This window comes from Notolepis coatsorum (assembly GCF_963971535.1).
Source record: "Notolepis coatsorum genome assembly, chromosome: 14".
In the NCBI taxonomy this organism is placed as follows: Eukaryota; Metazoa; Chordata; class Actinopteri; order Aulopiformes; family Paralepididae; genus Notolepis; species Notolepis coatsorum.
The window spans coordinates 71691510-71712750 of record NC_140178.1 but is presented as its reverse complement, the minus strand read 5'-3'; the positions used below and the strand labels follow the sequence as shown (position 1 = coordinate 71712750).

Genomic DNA, 21241 nt, shown 5'->3' with positions numbered 1-21241 from the left:
TGTCTATATGAATTGAAAATGGGGGACCCTGATGGAAACAAGACAAACGTCTTTCTCAGGTCTGCATCCCCTTAACAATTGTATGTATTGAGCCGTACTGTATTGTACCCATTCTGCAATCTGTTAAATAAAGTTTTCATTCATTCATTCATTCATTCATTCATCCTGATATACTCTGGTGACAAAATCACACTGGTGAGCGATTTTAAATACCTTGGAGGTACCGCTTGACTCAAACTAATCTTTTAAACCTTTTTAAGAGAATAAAAAAAAAGTATCAAATTAAATCTCACAAACTTCAGATACACCAGAAACTGTATGTCTAACAGTGCTGCAAAAATGTTTCTCACATAACATACTGTTTAACTTTGTGGGGTGGAGCGACAGCAACCACCTCGGCTCCAACTCAACACCAGTAAAACCAAGGAGCTGGTGGTGGACTTCTGGGGCAAGTGGTGGTGGAGGGGCAAGAACAGCCCCCCCCCCCCCGACTCCCACCCAAAAGGACAATATAACGTGACATACTTTATGCATACTGCACCTTATGTGTATGCTGTACTCTTCATCAGAGCATATATTTAGCATTTTTAGATTATATATTAGATTAGATATTGATTATTAGATTATATATATTGTAACTATATTGTAGGGCAAATATAACTGAGAAGGGCATACATACCCTCATCTTGTTGCCCATATGTGCATGTCCAGAGTTAATTATATTGTTTACACTGTTTTTCTTTTAGTCTATTTTTACTTCTCTACTGTACTATAATTCTATGACCTGTACCATGTCTTCTACTACCTGTACCTCCCCTCCCCCATGCTGCTATGATGCCTGAACTTCCCCAAGGGGATCAATAAAGGAATATCTTATCTTAACAACCTGGGGACAAGCCAGCCCATCCACATTGAAGCCCATAGAATCATCAAACAAACGACACGGGACATGAAGCCTGTTAGACACCATCACTGCAATATTCTAAGGAAACAATATTCTGAGCTGGGTTAACATTATCATCTCTGCAAATCTGTCTAGTTTTTAAAATCTTACACAACCTCCTCTCTGCATCTTCATTACACCACTGCCACCATCGAGCCGAACCACCAGAGCCACTGTGACAGGAGACTGTGCTGTACCTTTCAGACAGAGCATGTTCAGCCACTGTGACAGGAGACTGTGCTGTACCTTTCAGATCACTTTCAGCCATTCTCAAAGCATCTCATGACTGGAATAAACTGCCAGAAAACATAAGAAAGTGCACCACATACACATTTTTCAATCACTCGAAATCATGGCTGACTAGTAATCAACTAGGCTCAGTCACTAATTCCACTCAGACTGACTTCATTTTATTGTGCTGGTAGGATACTGATTTGTTTGACTTGTGTGTACTGTGTATACAGTATATATTGACCATGACACTCTATTCTTATCTATGAACCTATGTATGTCTACATAGTATATTGCCATTGTTACTATAACATCCTTTTATTCTATGAACCAATGTATGCTTGATGTCTAACACCTGTTCTTTTATACTTGTCCAGGGATGAAAACTAGCCTTCTTGGCTAAATCTGGCATATTTCTTTTAATGTGCATTGTCCCCGTCAAATAAACAAATACACTAAACAAAGAAACTAAGATAAGCTTGCATATTAATTAATTTATGAAATTATACAGTGATAGAATTTATACAGACAATAATCTTCCTCTCAACAAAACTGTAGAACAGAGAAAATGATTTATTTTGTAAAAACATCATTAAACTTAGCAACCCTAGGTCTATATACGATCCGTCGCCCTATATTAACATAGATTATTGAAGAGTTTGAAGTTCTCTTAACATTTTAAATCACAATATTATCGGTTTAACTCCAGTGTTTACAACCATTACCAACATAAACAAACCGTTAAAACCACAGAATACAATTAAATACCCATTTTTAGATTATCTTTAGTACAACACTTTCAAGTCGACTAGAAACCAAACCTATCAAGATGCATATATTGCTCTTTTACATTCAATGTTTATAGATGTCCTGTTCCACTGATTTCCTAAGATGGCATCCAATTGCAAGTCTGGCAGAGATACTGTACTGTACATCACAGCAAGAATCCATGTGCTTTGAAACTAACTCTTGTGTTGTTTTCTTCACAAAAGCAAAAACTGGCAGCACACTAAAACAGGAGACTTGGAACTTGGCTAGTGGATTCCGAGTAGAAAAGCTGCACAAACTGCAGACCTAAACAAACATCTGCATCTAGCGCCAAGGACAGGTGTGAGTCACGACTCACAAGGACACATTTCCAAAGCTCACGTTGGAATTAGATAAAAGAGTCCTATGCATAGAAACATGCTCCCTTAAAATAATAAGTACACACTTCTAACTTGACACTGATGATGTATGTACTGTTGTCTGATGAGTACATTGTTGTGAAAAGGAATTACCCCCTGGGGATAATTAAGATATTTATCTTGCCGTCTCAGCTTAGACATAAGAAATAGGTTAGATGCAATAAGGGAGAAAAATCCACATATATAACCAGTGCAAGAATAAAAATAATTCTAATTCTATCTATCAAATCAAATGGAAGAATGACGTATTAAGACCAATGTTATTCGATTTAGTGCAAAACATATGCATAATATAAACATTCAATTCATCACCTGAGAGATCCATTGGCCTACTAACAAGGATTTGTTCATTTCAGAGTAAATGAATGAGAGAACATCCTCTTGTAACTTTGCCTATTCTTCATCTATATTCGGTGCAATCCAGTGTCCCACGATAACCAAGTTATCCATGTTGGGGATATTGGTTTCCATTCCTTGGGGCACAGCCATGGCATACAGTTTAGAAAAGCTGCCTCGGAAAAAAGCTTGACTTTGGAAACTGGTGAAATATCTGCACATGCGTTGCCATTTCCAGTCCGTAGAGCAGACACATATGGTCCACACTCCTATGCAGAGAGCTGCATGAGGAACAGTCATGTCATACAGTAGATGTTGAATGCTATCATTCAAGCCAGTGCAGTTTATAGGGGAGGCAGCGGTGGGCAGAGCAATCATAAAGACTTCGCCTGTCCGTTCAGCTTTAATATTCGCTCAGTGTCCCGCGACAGCTCTCTCAGCTGGTCCAGGTGGGGGTTGACGTTCTCATCCATCCACTCCTCCACGGTGTCAGTAAAATAGATGGCCTCCATCTCCATACGGAAGTCACGCATATAAGCCTCCCACTTCTCCAGCAGTCTGGAGGAGGAGGGAGAAGAGGCATTTCTCATTTGTAGAAAATGCAAGTAATAGTGAGCATCTTTTCTTTTCCTTTAGGATTTAATTGGTAAAATGCTTGGTGGATTATGCACCAAGTAATTAAATAAGATAGTAGTCACTTTAAGATTGCATCATTAACTATTAGACATAATGAGAAACAGAATATTTAAAATCGATACACTAATGGCTTAAATATTTATAAATTATTTATTACTTACATGGCCAGTTGATCTTTAAAGAATCCAATATTTCTTGGATTTCCAAAGTTGTGACGTCTGTGATAGTGACTGAACCCCCCTTTGAGCTGGCTGTAATATAGAACGTTGTGTTTTTAGAAGTAGGAAACTGATAAACACACAAAAACATTTCATTAAAAAAAAAAAAAAAAAAAAAAAAAAAAAAAAAAGATGTTTGGATCTGTTGAAAAGTGACACAAATGTAGGAGACTGATAATGGTCATGGTCCTCAGTTTCTTCTCAGAAGGAAATCAAATATTTGTATATTACAAACAACAACAAAGCACATCTTAAACATTTGAGCTGAACAGATGGGTAATTACCGGTTGTCCATGAAGGCATCCACCTCCTTCTTCAGGTTGGTTTGAATGTGAAGCACTCCTTTATAGATCTGTTCTCCGGGGAAGGCGCCACCCCCCTCACTGTTCACAAGTAGGCAGAGCAAACATACGCAAACTTACACAATCAACTGCAGCGGCCTTAAACTCTGCCACCACAAACAACATAAACTGCTATTATAAACAACCAGAAAAGTACCACAAACCTATTATACCTAACACCTTGTGTATAATTATAGTATATTTTATACTATAATTATAGTAGTAGTAGTAGTAGTAGTAGTAGTAGTAGTAGTAGTAGTAGTAGTAGTAGTAGTGAATGGAGTGAATGCAGTACATACCACAGGTTATTCACCACCTGAACTTCACAGCCTAGGATGTGTTGAACCTTAGCCTTTGCCTTGGCATCGAAGGAACCTATTCAACATACACACATGCACAGCTATTAGGGCATGTAATCAAGTGCCCAGACATTTTGGATTGAAATGGAACTTTAAAATATAAGCGAATAATATCTTCTTCGGTCTTGTATCATAATATAGATAATAGAATTTTTCATCATGCTGGATAGCAAAGATTTAGTTTTTCCTAATGGTGGGGTGAATTTGTCTCGAGTACTTCACCATAAAAAGTATACATATAGTAATGTACGTTCCAGTAAAAACACAGGGATTTTGCACTTTTCCCAACTTATGTGTACATTCCTCACCGGGTCGATAACTGAGAGGAACATTGCCACAGCCCTGCGAGGATCTGCCGTTTTTTTTTCTACTTTTTCTCATTTTTTCTGTATTTTTCTCCCATCCCAGTATTTTTTTTGTCGTTATGCCAATTCCCCCCTCCCCTTCCTGGTCGTTGCGTGCATTTGCCCCCCACTTGCTGGTCTAGGGAGCCCTGAAGTCCATCACATGCGCCCTCCGATACATGTGGAGACAGCCAGCAGCCTCTTTTCACCTGACAGCGAGGACTCTCACTGGGGAAGTGTAACGCGTGGGAGGCTCACACTACCTTCCCCAATTCCCTCCCTCGCTGTGCAGGCGCCCTGACCGACCTGTAGGAGTCGCTGTTTACAACGACCAGGATACAACCCACCGGTTTCCACCCGCTGACACTGTCAATTGTGTCAGTATGACGACTGACCAAGCCGGAGGTACCGCTGACAGCCGGATTCGATACCAGTGTCTCTGCGGTGTTAGACAGGCGCTTAGTTCGCTGCGCTACCTGGCCGCCCCCGTTCACTGTACTTTCTATCTTAGGTTAAGGTGAGCTCAGCAGTAAGGTTATGGTTTGAATTAAGGTTAAGGACAAATTAAATATGTGGAGGTATACAACATGCATGGCCTTTTACGGTTTTTTATCCTACTCTAACTCGATTCTCCATATCTTTTAATTAAATGTTTGTTTCTTAATGGAGACCTGCCTAACCCTAACCTGAAATAGAGATCACATGCTCAAATAGGCCTCCACTTGGTGGTTGACATGATATCCTAATATTTCATCAAAACTAAATGTACACAGGAAAACATTGTACCAACAACGCTGATAATAGGTGATTCTGCTGTAGGCTATATCAACAAAAAGAGAAATACAAAGATATACTGCTACCCTGATGAAACTGTTTGGAATGTGCTTTGTTATTTCACAAAGATTCTATTGGAAAACACAACAGCCAGGAAATTAATCATCCACGTAGGAGCAAATGACATCTCAAATAGTCTGAAAATCTGAAATGTGATTTTATTGAATTGCTGAAAATGCTGGATTCCACAAACATTGAATCGCACATCAGTGGCCACCTGCCAACAGTCTCTAAATTGACTGAAAGATTCAGCAGACTTCTCCAGCTAAACAAATGGCTCTCAACTGCTTGTGTGCTACACAATGTCAATTACATTGCAAACTTCGACATGTTCTGGAGACGTGAACAGTTGTTCCAAAGGAATGGATTTTCTCTGAACAGATATGGAAGAAAAATTCTCACTTCCCACACTTTCTACTCCATCGACAACGGCCTTGCAACAAGCTCTAAGACAGACAGTACAATAACACAACCTAACGCTGATGACGTCAAGACGATAGAATCGCTATCGGAGGACATACAGAGCAAGCTGATTGCTGAGGGGTCGGAACGACTGGATCGGATCGCGGAGGACATCCACAGGATTACAGCAGAACTAACAGCGCTCCGCCCCAGCTCCCTCCGTATCGATGTCAAGGCAGTATATCGGCGATCACCGTCGCCCCTCCCCCCAGCCGTTCCCCCCCTGTGTCACGCTCCTCTTCCCCCCTCCCTCTTGATCGGGGATCCCCCTCCCCATCAACAACCCTAAAACGCAGCGTGCAATGCATGTTCCTAGTCGAGACCTGGCTAAATGACATTACTGGTGCGACAACGCTGATAGAAGCCTGCCCTGGCAGGCTTCTCCAAATTATAAGTATTATCAATCGGTCAGACAAGATAGAAAAGGGGGAGGGCTTGCCGCTATTTTATCTACATGGTTTGTATGTAATGACATTGACATGGGTGAATTTACATAATTTGAATATCTTGCTATTGAGCTCAAAGCTGAACTGTCTTTGCTCATCATCACATTGTACCGGCCACCAAAATACTCATCAATATGTCTGCAGGAATTCTCAGAGCTAATCTCAGTCAGTATCCTTAGATGTGAAAGAGTAATCATACATGGAGATCTGAATATTCATATAAATAAGAAGAACGACCCCAAGGCTATTGAGCTTACCAACCTACTGGACAGCTTTGAGCTAATACAACATGTAAATGAACCCACTCACCAACATGGTAACACCCTAGACTTATGATGACAACAAGGCTGAACATTGATAAAGTATCAGTAATCGAATTACCTATATCTGACCATCACTGTATTCTTCAATGCTAACCTAAACTTAACAGACAAAAAAGGTAACCGTTGTAAAGCGAAGAGTACTAGATGACATCGCAGAAGAGAAGTTCTCAAACATCATGAGACAAACTGAACCATCGAGCCTGGACTGTTCTTTAAACTGCATGGTTGAAAATCTCAACAACACCCTATCATATACACTGGATGCTGTCGCGCCATTAACACTTTGAGTGCCAGCGATGAGATTAGTCGTCCTAACTCGCCATGCGTTGAGTGCCAATGACGAGTTCTCGTTATTTAATCGTTATTTTTTATTAGCGATATCCATAAATTTTTCATCCATCCAGCCTGACGTTATCATTGTGAATGGGTCTGAGCTCGAAAAGGGCAAATACCGCCGCCTATCGTCTCCCGGATGGTAATGCACATCATTGGATTAGACTGGGTGGCCATGTGCATCAGAAAAAAATCCGGTCCAGGGTTTTCCCATCTCTGGCATGCAGTATCGTGTTACCAGATTGACTGAGGACCCTCAGAGCAGCGTCGATTATGTGTTTCGGACTATAACGTTGGATCAATAAACGCAATCAATATTTGGAATGGCGATCAGGAATTGGATTAATCTTTTTGCAGAACATCTGATGTGAGGTAAGGACTCCATTTTACCAGTATTGGGTTAATCAGATGTTTTTTTCATAGCGATCACAACGTGTCTGTGTGTGTGCGTGTATGACGTTAGCGCTGACCAGGTCATGGATAATAGATTTTTCAGCCCGCTTCTCTAGCGTGCATAAGTACACATATACTATCGATAATCTAGCGTTTATTTGAAAACGATTCATAAATCAGCCGAAAAATGACAACGTGTTTTGTGTATTCCACTAAAGGGCTATTATCGCAGAATTTCTCTGAAATTACTAGAACTCTCCGAAACTATACTCGTATTCAAAACGGTATAAAACGGAAATGTACCAATGAAAAAACAATCCGTTTTATAAATGTTGACTGCAAGCAAGTCATTGATAAGGGAGGGGTGTTTTAGACCCTTAGCCATAATTTAAGATTTAGTTTAATATCCCGACCTCCCATTGACTAGTCATCGAAAGTCATGGAGAAAATAGTCTACGAACAGGTCGAAAAGTACCTGGCGGAAAAAAATCGAATCTACGAATTCCAATCTGGCTTCAGAACGTCCCACTCCACTGACACATGCCTTCTCTATTTGAACGACCACATCAAACAAGAGGTGGACGCGGGCAAATACTTTGGCATGGTCATGCTGGACCTACAAAAGGCCTTCGACACGTGTCAATCACACCATTCTGATTGACAAGCTAAAAGCAATTGGTTTTGATAGTTTATCAGTGAGCTGGATGCAATCCTACCTGGAGGGGAGAGAACAGATGGTGGAGGTAAACGGTACTCTATCCCCCCCCCCCCCTGACAGTGAGCTGTGGTGTTCCACAAGGAAGCATACTAGGACCGCTACTGTTCCTAATTTATGCAAATGACATGGCGTCAGCCTGTGACTGCAACTTGTTCCTGTTTGCGGACAACTCAGCCCTGCTGGTCTCTGACAAGAACAAGTTGCAGGTTGAAAAAACCCGCTTGGAACTAGGCAAAATCTGCATATGGCTCGCTGATAACAAACTATCATTACACATGGGCAAAACAGAGTCCATTCTCCATGGGCCTGGTCTACAAGATACACTATACGACTACGGTACCCATGTACATGTCAAAATACTTCCCAAAGGTCAGTGAATACCACGACCACAACACCAGAGGAAGCTCAACAAATCATGTTAAACCCAGATTCGGCTCAAACAAGGGACTAAACACGTTTAGCAATTATGCCACATCAATGTGGAACGCCCTACCCAAAGCTGTAAAGGAATGTGAATCCCTACGCACATTCAAAACCGCTCTTAAAGAGCACCTACGGGAGGCTGCAATTCGAAACTGGCCACCGTAAATGTCCAAACCCCCCACCCCCTCCTAATAGACAATCTCCTCCCCACTGCATGTATATATTCTCTCCCCGCCGTATGTATATTTCTCTCCCACCCACCCACCCCCTCCAAATGTACAGTCTCCTCCCCAACCCACCCACCCCCTCCAAATGTACAGTCTCCTCCCCACCGTATGTATATTTCTCTCCCACCCACCCACCCCCTCCTAATGTATATACTCTGTCAGGATCTATGGGTAACAGTACTGTATATTTGAATACCGTTTATGTCACAAATGTATCAGTACTAAATACCTGTATGTCCCTATGTCATAAATGTCAATATGAATTGAAAATGGGGGACCCTGATGTAAACAAGACAAACGTCTTTCTCTGGTCTGCATCCCCTTAACAATTGTGTGTATTGAGCCGTACTGTATTGTACCCATTCTGCAATCGGTTAAATAAAGTTCTCATTCATTCATTCATTCACTAAAGCGCTGGCACTCAAGGGGGTATCTGGTCAAAGGGGCGTGGCACTCAATGTGTTAAAGGCAAAAAAATAAGTCAAGTGACAAAATCTCCCCATGGTTAAATAATAGCAATGATGGTCAGACAAAGACAATCTGTAGAGCTGCTGAACGAAAATGGAGGAAAACCAAGCTCACAGTCCACTGCGATATATATAAGGAAGCCATGACTGCCTATAACAAAGAAATACGAGTGGCAAGAAAGGACAATTTTTCTAAGATTATCACAGAGAATGTTGGAAACTCTTAGAATATTATTATTATTAGAATTACTAGAATATTATATCGACCAGCTACACAACACTGCCCCCACAGTCATTTGCATCAAAATGTGAAGAACTAGCATTATTCTTCAATAACAAAATAACTTCAATTAGAGCCAGCATTAGTCCTGATACAAACATGGACACCATCAGCAAACCCTGCGAAAAAAAGTAACCATAGGAAAATTTGCTTGCATTACATCAACTGAGCTTTACAAAACTGTCATGGAATGTAACTCCTCCACTTCCTGTATTGACCCTATACCCACAGCATTTTTTAAGCCAATATTCGAGAGTATTGCAAGTCATGTCCTAAATATTATAAATACATCGCTTCTGACAGGTATTTTCCCAGACGCATTCAAAACAGCTGTCGTAAGACCCTTACTAAAGAAACCCAAACTAGACAGTAATGTACTAACCAACTATAGGCCAATATCCAACCTCCCATTCATCAGCAAGATACTTGAAAAAATTGTCTCAATACAAATAAACTCCTTTCTCAAAGAAAACAACATCATGGAGGAATTTCAATCAGGCTTCAGAACGCACCATAGCACTGAAACTGCTCTTGAAAAAATAATTAGTGACCTCAGAATAAACTCTGATGCAAACAAAGTCTCAATTCTCGTCCTATTAGATCTAAGCGCAGCTAGTTGGTCTTTCTGACTATGTATTAAACTGGTTCAGAACATATATCAAGGGAGAAAATATTACGTCAGGCTTGGAGATCATTCTTCTGAGAAACATGACACCTACTTCGGAGTTCCACAGGGGAGCTGCCTTGGTCCATTATTATTCTCACTATACATGCTGCCACTCGGAGACATCATTAGAAAACACAATGTATGTTTCCATAGTTACGCAGATGACACACAATTGTACATCTCCGCTGAACCAAATGATCACACAGCTATAAACTCCATTTCCACCTGTCTCTTAGCAATAAACAAATGGATGAAGAACAACTTCCTAAAATTAAATGAGGGCAAAACTGAAATCCTACTAGTCGGTCCCATAACAAAAAGAGAAATGTTACAGAGCAATATGGGGCAACTTACTCTTTGGATCAAACCCGAAGTTACAAGTCTTGGTGTTATAATATACTCAGACCTAAGCTTTAAATCACACATCAACAAAGTGACAAAAACATAATTTTTCCACCTTAGAAACATAGCTAAGGTACGGCCGTTTATAAATCAAAAAGACGCTGAAAAACTGATCCATGCCTTTATCTCAAGCCGACTTGACTACTGTAATGCACTCCTCACTGGCCTCCCAAAAAAAACCACAGACCGACTCAAACTCATTCAAAACTCGCAGCTAGGCTATTAACTAGAACCAAGAGGAGAGACCACATCAGTCCAGTATTAGCTAACCTACACTGGCTTCCGGTAACATTTAGAATTGATTTCAAGGTCCTCCTCCTTATATACAAAGCAGTAAGCACTAAATGGAACAGGACCAAGCTACATTGCTAATTCTCTAGTCAACTATGTGCCTCCTAGAACATTGCGATCATCTACTACTGGTCTATTGAAGGTTCCAAGCCACAGTCTAAGGAAAATCGGGGATGCAGCCTTTGCAAACTATGCACCAAAGTTATGGAACACACTACCTATGGACATTAGGGAAGCTAGATCTCTTAATATTTTCAAAAATAAGCTAAAAACGTACCTCTTCACCATAGCCTTCTAATACACTCCGCTGTTGATTGTACTGTAGCACTATTTTACTCTGTCCATTCTATTGCATAATTTTACTATCTATTCTACTATATTTTTTAATCTATTCTATAATTGTATTGCACTGCACTATTTTACCTTACTCTTTTTATTATTGTCCATTTAAAACTGAATCAAACCATAAACTAGGTGGCCTGTTGGGATGTTAGATCCTAATGTGAAAAAACTGTGATTTTATATGTCTGCACTTTATGTCTGTCTTTTTTCTGTTGTGAAGCACTTTGAGCTGCAGTTTCTGTATGAAAGGTGCTATACAAATAAAGTTTATTATTATTATTACACCATGCCATAGACACACGTGTGACTAAGGCTTGTTTTTACATTTAGTCATTTAGCTGACACTTCCAAAGCGACTTACAAATGCTGTTTTCTACCCACATTAACCAGGTTAATGTGCAAAAGCAGTTTCCCCCACATTTACATATAATGCATCCATTTCCCAATTTTCATATTTAATTCTCAACCCTTTGTATTGCTGTGATACATACCATTCTTTAGACTTTGTAGACACATGGCAAGAGAAGGGATGGCAACTGGGAGGAGTTCACATAACACAGTGTAGTGTTCATACCTGTAAAACATTAACTCTTGTTGATCTACAGTAAATATTGAAACTGTGTGGCTTTGCTGTAAAGATTTCTTGTTATCATTGCTATTGGACTGCATCCTAATACCGGACAACCCATGTAGACCATAACATAAAATAAGCATGCTGGACTCCTGAACTGTGGAGGCTGGACTCCTGAACTGTGGCCGCTGGACTCCTGAACTGTGGAGGCTGGACTCCTGAACTGTGGCCGCTGGACTCCTGAACTGTGGAGGCTGGACTCCTGAACTGTGGCCGCTGGACTCCTGAACTGTGGAGGCTGGACTCCTGAACTGTGGAGGCTGGACTCCTGAACTGTGGAGGCTGGACTCCTGAACTGTGGCCGCTGGACTCCTGAACTGTGGCCGCTGGACTCCTGAACTGTGGAGGCTGGACTCCTGAACTGTGGAGGCTGGACTCCTGAACTGTGGCCGCTGGACTCCTGAACTGTGGCCGCTGGACTCCTGAACTGTGGCCGCTGGACTCCTGAACTGTGGCCGCTGGACTCCTGAACTGTGGCCGCTGGACTCCTGAACTGTGGCCGCTGGACTCCTGAACTGTGGCCGCTGGACTCCTGAACTGTGGCCGCTGGACTCCTGAACTGTGGCCGCTGGACTCCTGAACTGTGGCCGCTGGACTCCTGAACTGTGGAGGCTGGACTCCTGAACTGTGGAGGCTGGACTCCTGAACTGTGGAGGCTGGACTCCTGAACTGTGGAGGCTGGACTCCTGAACTGTGGAGGCTGGACTCCTGAACTGTGGAGGCTGGACTCCTGAACTGTGGCCGCTGGACTCCTGAACTGTGGGGGCTGGACTCCTGAACTGTGGCGGCTGGACTCCTGAACTGTGGAGGCTGGACTCCTGAACTGTGGAGGCTTGACTCCTGAAGGTTCATGCCATTTCCCCCAGATCCCCTCCCTGCTGACCGACCAGTAGGAGTCGCTGCTGCAGCGGCCAGGACTCACACCCCACTGGCTTCCCACCCGCGAACACTGCCACTTGTGTTCATAAGGACGACTGGCCAGACTCATTTGATTAACACAACACAAGGATTCAACGTCCCAGATGGCATCACTGGTGGCCATACTCAAACTAATTTACTCTCAATAACTGGCAAACTAAATTAATGTGTGCAAAAAAAGCAAAACAGTTTGAGTTCGTTTTTGGATGCGTGTGATCATATGCAAAATAAATCATTATTTTTGGTAAAATGCCCCTTTAAAGAGTTTCCTTTCCTATCCTCCTTTACAACATTCTAATTACTTGATTTGCTTATAAGCAAACCCTGTGCCCCTTCAGGCTTTGCACAGTATACCGCTCTCATGCCCCCCCCCCCCCCCCCCCCCCCCACCTCTAATGTACAGTTTCTTCCCCTTCGGATTTCTATTTCTTATGATGTTCTCCCTTTCTTACACAGTACCATATATTTGTATGTACTGACTAGAATTAGCTGAGGATTTGATGTGCAGCACATCTTACCTCTGCCAACCAGTGAGCAGGATGCCTTGGAGGATGATGGAGGGCGTAGACTTCATGACCGCAGCCCAGGCCAGGTGGTTTTGGAGATGCAGAGTTAAAGGAGTCCATTGCTGGTCAATACCGCTGGCCCCTTTGAAGGCGCTGGCGAACCATACACCCTTAAAACCAGCCGTTTGGTACCTAGCAATCAAGTTGTCTGCCAATAGCACGACTTGGTTATGAATAATGGCGAGTATCACACAGTTGTATAAATGTTAACGTTGCTACAGTACAACATTTCACTTACCAATCCATGCTTTGTCTATGTTACTCGTATACTTCCATATAGCCGGGACAGTGATATTCTGCAGCCCCGATTCTATGGTTTAAAAACATGGAAATTATCGGTCATGAGATAACTAATGTGATAATGGTTTGGATTGCATTTGCAATGCATGCTTGAATGTGAAGAGATTTGTCATGCAACATTTCTTATACACAAATGCTAAATAAAAACGAGCCAAGGATCAAGAAAGATGACGTCATAAATGTTCTACAGGGAGAGGCTGGCGCCACCCGGTTCCCAGCGCTATATGCCATGAAAACGAGGATTCTCCAACAAAGACCATAATATCACATTCTACCAAACAAGCCAAATGTTATTTTTACGATGAGTGTTCCATTACCTGTACATGTAGAACACGTTCATCTATGAATGCATTGCGCTTGTGAAATAACAGGATCACAACACATCCAGTAGGGAATACTAGGATATACGCAAGAATGCCCTACCTCTTCCTCTGGCATGTGGAACCATCAGCACACAAGACAAAAACTGGCACAACTGTCTTTAAACCAAGGTGCATGAACTGGGAACAACTGATTAGGGTAGAAAAATTTAGCTAGTCTTGGAGACTCGATGGATGGTTTAAAAATAACGTATCATTTTGTACCAATAAAGGACATTCTTTTTTAGAACATCCGTTGGCCTCCAAGAGTAGCTGATTTTCCTCCTTTGCATATCAGCACACCCACACATATCATCCTAATTACCACTGAAACACAAAAGGTGGGGTACCAGAAAATTCACATCCCTCATGACACTGTTATTTCACAAGCGGCAACACATTCATAGGCGACCATCAACAAATGCATTTTGAATGTCCAGTTCATGTAAATGTATTGCAGAAAGATCGACACTGTTTCAAGGCATTCGATGTGTATAATGATGTCATACTCTGATGATGTCACTCTGTTGATGTGTATAATGATGTCATACCCTGATGATGTGTATAATGATGTCATACCCTGAGGGGGAATAATGACTGAAAAAAATAAACTACTACTACTACTACTACTATACTCTGTTGATGTGTATAATGATGTCATACTCTGATGATGTGTATAATGATGTCATACTCTGATGATGTGTATAATGATGTCATACTCTGATGATGTGTGTACAGTATAATGATGTCATACTCTGAATGGTCAAAGGATCTATTTTCCTCAGCATGTCATCCCACATGATCACGTTGAGCCCTGGCCTCCTCTCGCTGATGAAATGGGCCACTTTTACTGCGTGGTTCAAAAACAATTCCTCAGCGTCCTCGTTGTTTTTGGAACCCAGTCCCAAAAAACGCACCTGAGGACCACGGACATCAGATCAGGGTTCCTGCACATTTTTGTTCATCGTTTTACACCTTTGACTATAGGATCATAAAAGTACCAATACTTACAAGTTACAGTATAACACGTTTTCTTATTAGAAACATATAGGAGAGATACTGTATGTAGATCCATCACTCTGTGAATTGTGAATTGTACCTAAACTGTGAATTGTACCTAAATTGCACCTCGTCCCATTTCTGCCTTGCACTATATAGTATTGTATATTAGTACACTGCACAGTATTGTATATTGTATGGTAACTACGTCTATTCTGCATCGAACATTGTAAATATGTCTAAACTGAACACTGTGACCTCATTTTTTTTACTTCTAATTTTATTATGTTATTTTATTTCATACTTATCTTGTCTTGCACAGTCTCTGGAGCGTAACAGTAAGAAGCATTTTGTATAAAAGTATTCTGTACTTCTGTATGACAAATATTAAAGAAACTTGAAACTTGAAACTTAAAGAAACTTGAAACTCTACTGGATTCCAAATGTTTTCGAGACAAGACATATTTTCCATATCAAGGGATACTCATCGTCAACAGTATAAACAATTATAAAAACCAGGACAATGATGCAATACAATTCAGCTCAGAAACACAGTAGATACTATGAGGACCGTTTCGTACATAGGACTAGGAGTATCTTACCTCATCGGCCCCCATGTGGAACCAGCAAGCCTCAAGGTGAGCATCCATGACCTGTCTGATCATCTTCTTGACCAGGGCCACAGACTCAGGGTGACGGGGGTTCAGACTGTTGGGGAACTCTCCCACCAGCCTGAGGTGGTGGTACTGCTTGTGCTTCAACACAAACTTTGAAATGGGAAAGAGAAGCAAAAATAAGATGGTGTAGTAGTCATTCATTACAGGTGACATCACTTCTATATATATATATGGACTGCATTTATATAGCGATTTTATCCAAAGCGCTTTATAACTCATGCCTCACATTCACACACAGGCGGTGGAGGCAACCATGCAAGGTGCCAACCTGCTCATCGGGAGCAGTTAAATGTCTTGCTCAAGGACACTTCCCAACACGCTGCCGGGAGAATCGACCGGGAACCTACCAGATGGCCGCTCTACCTCCTGAGCCACTGTCACCCCATGTGTGTATGTGGCTCTTATTGTATTCCCTGGAGTGAGCGGTCATGTAACCGCTAGGGGATGGACCGGACCCCTGACTACTCTTCCGACACTGTGTTGGATGTTTCGATAATCCAGTGGTCGATGGCTGTACCGATAATGGTCTGCGTTGTGTTTATACGATGACCACTGTGTCTCGTGCTCTCAGAAACATCTGTTTATCCCCGGGCAAAATGAACACAGTCCAGTGTACGGTTATCAGAAAGACGTTTATTTAACTAAACAGGAGAGATTAACAGGAATGATTTATATTCATTGAAAGTCTCGACAGATTCGTGCGATAAAGTCCATTGATCAGTGTAACTGAGGGGTACAATTCCCTGACTGTATTGATAAGTATGGTATCATTAAACCACTACCGCTTGATGTACTTTAACTTCTGGCCATCCAGTACACGATATCTAAGTATGATGAACACTTTCCCACATATGAAACCAGGTCCACACAAATATAACAGTCGAAGGTTTAATATAGCAAAAGGTATATATAACATTCACTTAATTACATTTATGATTTGAATGCACTTGTAAGGCAAATGAGTATTCGTAGGCAAATCAACACTGAATGTCCAATCTCTGGTTACGCAGGAAGCAAGTATACAACCTGGTTCTTTAGGGAAACTATAGCGATGGTACTTAAGGATTATAGCGGGATACTAAAGGGGTCCTGCTGGTTGTAAGTCAGTAAGGGGGGGGGGGGGTTTGGAGAGCCGTCAGCTGCATCCCATCTGGCCAACGATTCCTGGGGAGAATTCAGGTACAGAAAACAGTGCCCGCAGGATCTTGATCCACAGATGAATACACTTGGGCCCTCTTGTAGACGGTAGCTGTAGGTCCACAACGAAGGAGAAGCGAGGCGGCCTCGGTCTGGGTTGAGCGCCGTCTCACCTGGGCTCCTCTCGGGGGTAATTCCAACACTCCCTGGCGTTGGCTGTTATCCGCTCCACAAATCAAAGCACCCAAAGCAAATAGATATTCCATGCCGTATAGGCTCAGCAGTCGTCCGGGTAGGTAATCCAATGTGCAGGTCCACTCGTCCTCGCCCAGAACTCCTCGGATGAAAGCACCATGCGTGGTCTGCCCAGCCTGGTTAAGACTCTAGATAACGCGAGGAACGATGGGGGTGCTGCTCACTTTAGAACTTTAACCGAATGATGCACCATACATAATAGACTATTATTACTTAATAGAAATACGTCCCACTCGACGGTACAGTGCCAAACTATGACAATTCAGCTATGAATTTACACGAGGTCTCAATGCCTATTCTGGGGCCAAAATAGGCCATACTGCACCACACGTGGGTCGTGGGTGAGGCTTCACGTCTGTTACTAGGTTGGAGGGTAAAGGACTAATTGACTAAGAGAAAGTTCTACTTTACTTGCGCCCTATTTATATGCACGGTGAACAAATAGTACCATTCGTATTTCGGTAGCCGTATTCCTACGCGGAACCGGGGCTAGTTGGGACATGTTCGTCGGCACTATTGAACTTGACTCAAGGGGCCTGTCTGCTGGCGCCAGGTTCTTGTCCAATGAGAGAATGAACTATTATGGGCTGTAGTAGACTAAAGGGATATTCAGTGTATATGTACAAAGAATATACAAGGGATATCAAACGATATACAAATACTATTAAATATATATCCATAAATAAATATATATATTCGGTTTAATCTGATCCTTCACAACAATCAGTTTCTCTTATTCGCTCTCTCGTCCATTCATCTGGAGAAGATTTACACACCAACACTTCATACATTTGTCTTAAGGAATGCCATATTGTGACTCCCAGAGTCAGGTTGCCTAGCAACCTGAACCCTGGCTGCCCTAGTTTACCGCCGAGAGAGAGAGGTCATGACAGAGATCCATCAACACTACCAGTGTAGAAGTGTCGTTGACATCAGTAATTCATATTATAATCACAGACGAATCACCATAATTCTTCAACAATAGTATCTACAAAATGGATAACCCAACTTGTGGTTTGAAACCTGCTTCCTTTCCCTTTCTTTTGTTTTGATTGGCGTGTTTTCTTAGATGAAACTGTGCAATATGTATGTAAACTAAAACTACCATTCTGTCTCTTATCATTTCGCCTCCAGAGGGACAAGTTGTCACTTCCTGTGATCTAGTAAACAGCTCCAGCTCTGGCTTCTGTAAATATCCATTCAATCTTCAAGGATTTAAACAAATTGACTGGAGTGAGTCCCAATATTTCTTCAATGAGGTTAGAGAGAAAATAAAATGTATACTTTACCTCAAAGTGTCCAAACACCTGCACCAGAGGGATCAACTGAAGCTTGTTCAGTTTGGCCATGTTCTTGATTTGCTCTATGTCTTCGACACTGCACCACAAAAAAACGCACAAACAGTCTGAACCTATACATGATCCTATACTCATCTTGTCTATGTTTCTGTTCAGATAAGTCAACGGAAATCGAGGACTAATGGACAGAGATTACATGCGGGGCAAGATTTACCTGTAAGCATGAGGTGACCTGAGAATCTGTATGTCTTCATGGTAGGGAAACATGTCCTCGTATTCTAGAAGCACCCCGTCAGCTCCCAGGGTGGAAAGCAGTGGGAAGAGCTGTAATTGAAACCAGCAGGTTTGTAGTGGAAGTAAGCGTTCTCATGTGTTGAGAAACATAGTATGCCTAGTCAAAAGAGAACAGCTTCTCTTACCTATATTTCTCTCCCACCCACTGTATGTATATTTCTCTCCCACCCACCCACCCACCCACCCCCTCCTAATGTACAGTCTCCTCCCCATCATATGTATATAATCTCTGTTAGGATCTATGGGTAACAGTACTGTATATTTGCATATCATATATTAGGGATGGGCGATATGGCCTAAATATGATATCACGATATTTTCTGACCTTTCGGCGATACACGATACGCATCACGATGTTTTTCTTTTTTTTCCCAAAATTCATTATGAGGCTTACCAAGACAGTATTTGAGTTTGCAAGCTAACATTAAAGACAAAATAAAATACCCATGCATTTAGCATTTTTATATTATATATTAGATTTAGATTATTGGATTATTAGATTATATATTGCATATATTTAGCAATGAGATATTATATGATTTAGATATGAAATATGATGAATTGAAAATGGGGGACCCTGATGTAAACAAGACGAAAGTCTTTCTCTGGTCTGCATCCTCCAGTCCGCTGTTGACTGTTGTTGTATTGAGCTGTACTGTATTGTACCCATGCTGCAATCTGTTAATAACGTTCTCATTCATTCAGTCGGCAAACAGAATCATTTTGATTGACAGTCGCGTCTGCCAATTACGTCACATCGCTTGCACCCGCCCTGCTGTTCTTAGCACCAATCGGCAAGCGCGTATTCATTTTTTACTTCCGCCATTGGAGAGCTCAATGACAATAACAATGGCAGCGGTAGCTCGCCGCGGCCGACGTTTAGCTTTTAGCTCCGCAGAAGGACTAAACGACTGGAGGCATAATGATTTTACTGCAACGGATGTTATAATAAAAGCCTTTCCATACATCTGTCTGATGTAAAACGTTATTAACAGACCGCAGAATGGGCACAACTGAGTCAGCACGGGCTGAGATATGAACGACTAATGCTTGCTATATCTAGGTCGACCTCGGTCGTTGCTATGTAAATACGCTGATGTTATTGAAAGTGTAACTATATAACGTTAATGCCACAAAACGAATGCCTTTGTTATCATAAATAGTAACTTTTGATGCAGTAGTGTGTGTGTGGGGCGGCGCTGTTCAAAAGTGTCAACGTGTGGACCAGATTGACGCGACACAAGCCTCTTGGGCAAAACATCACGATATCCACGATACGTTTAAAAAGTGTATCGTTAATGAACTGTACCCGATATTTATATAATATCGTCATATCGCCCAGCCCTATCATATATGTCACAAATGTAACAGTACTAAATACCTGTATGTCATGCATGTCCCTATGCCATAAATGTCATGTATGTTGTGTAAGTCATAAATGTCACTATGAATTGAAAATGGGGGACCCTGATGTAAACAAGACGAAAGTCTTTCTCTGGTCTGCATCCCCTTAACAATTGTGTGTATTGAGCTGTACTGTATTGTACCCATTCTGCAATCTGTTAAATAAAGTTCTCATTCATTCATTCATACCTGCTCCAGGTATTTCACTTTGGGTGCAGCTCCTTTCAAGTCAAGGTGGACTACTCTAAGAGGGACCGAAGGTGCAACTATCTTAACTGCGTGTATCTTTGGCAAGTCATTCAGACCAGAATCCTTGTCCAGTGCAGGAAGTGCCATCTCTGAGTTGTTAATCAAGTTGTTCATACTTGACTTAGTCCGTTCTTCATGCCAAAATGAAGTGTCACGGACCGCAAGCTTTTCCTCCTTCTCTAACCTGGGACAGGGATTAATGTACATAATGAATACATAGACAATTTTACATTTAAAAATATATCAAAATCGAATCAGTAGTACTACAACTTAAGACATTGACCTGCCCTATAGAGGCTTACATTCCCATATGTCATGGTAGCCTAATGTTTAGACCTCGAATCTGAATTACCTTGAACCTGAAGACCAAAGTTTAATAGTGGCCAAAATCACTGCAATGACAACTGCCACTCTGATACGCTTCAAGATGGTCATGGTGACTGTAAATTAAAACATAAAATAAGTGGGATAAGAACAACAGCATGGAATAAAACAGGATTCATGTCACACAGCACACAAAAAAACGCCATGATACCTAATAGACTAGAGAATAGCACCAAGTTAGAGAATTATGCTGTAACTTACGGGCGCTCCTTTGGTTGGTTTTTGTTCTGTCAAATACAAGTAGGCTACGGTCTGCGTCTGCAGTGATTTCCTTGGTCCCTTCCTGGCCTCTTTTTATAGGGCTTTGGTTTGGTCTGAATGACCAAGCTTCATGCATATTCTGCCATCTTCCGGATCTTTCGAGAATTGCATTATAGTATTTGATTTAATTAATTTGATTGTATTAGTATATCCTACACTATATATAAAAACAATCATCAATAATGCATTCACAGTTAGTTTAATATTTCATCTATCAAAAGACACCTGGGAAATTGTTCAAAACTATTTACATACAACATTTGAAGAAAAAAAATATATAGGGAGGAAGGAGGATGCCTGATAGAT

The 21241-nt window shown here is 41.5% G+C and overlaps 1 protein-coding gene across 1 annotated transcript; it reads right to left on the bottom strand.

Annotated features, from left to right (window-relative positions):
• Window positions 1-1729: 1729 nt before the first annotated feature.
• LOC311241090 (hexosaminidase D) lies at window positions 1730-21008 on the bottom strand. The gene is made up of 14 exons (XM_084329784.1): window positions 20876-21008; window positions 20643-20730; window positions 20231-20474; window positions 18558-18667; window positions 18335-18422; window positions 15579-15743; window positions 14732-14894; window positions 13557-13628; window positions 13271-13466; window positions 11695-11777; window positions 4192-4267; window positions 3836-3934; window positions 3495-3584; window positions 1730-3255 (listed from the first exon to the last, which is right to left on the bottom strand). Exons 2-14 carry the CDS (start codon window positions 20723-20725, stop codon window positions 3072-3074), a joined length of 1653 nt encoding a protein of 550 aa, XP_084185910.1. The 5' UTR covers window positions 20726-20730; window positions 20876-21008; the 3' UTR covers window positions 1730-3071.
• Between the last annotated feature and the right edge of the window lie 233 nt (window positions 21009-21241).

Excerpts from the sequence above, each read along its gene's own strand:
- LOC311241090 (XM_084329784.1), bottom strand. The coding sequence starts at position 20,725 with ATGACCATCTTGAAGCGTATCAGAGTGGCAGTTGTCATTGCAGTGATT. Across the intron at positions 18,668-20,230 it reads AAGTGAAATACCTGGAGCAG|CTCTTCCCACTGCTTTCCAC; the intron begins GTATGAATGAAT and ends TTTCAATTACAG. Across the intron at positions 3,256-3,494 it reads TTTAAAGATCAACTGGCCAT|ACTGCTGGAGAAGTGGGAGG; the intron begins GTAAGTAATAAA and ends CTCCTCCTCCAG.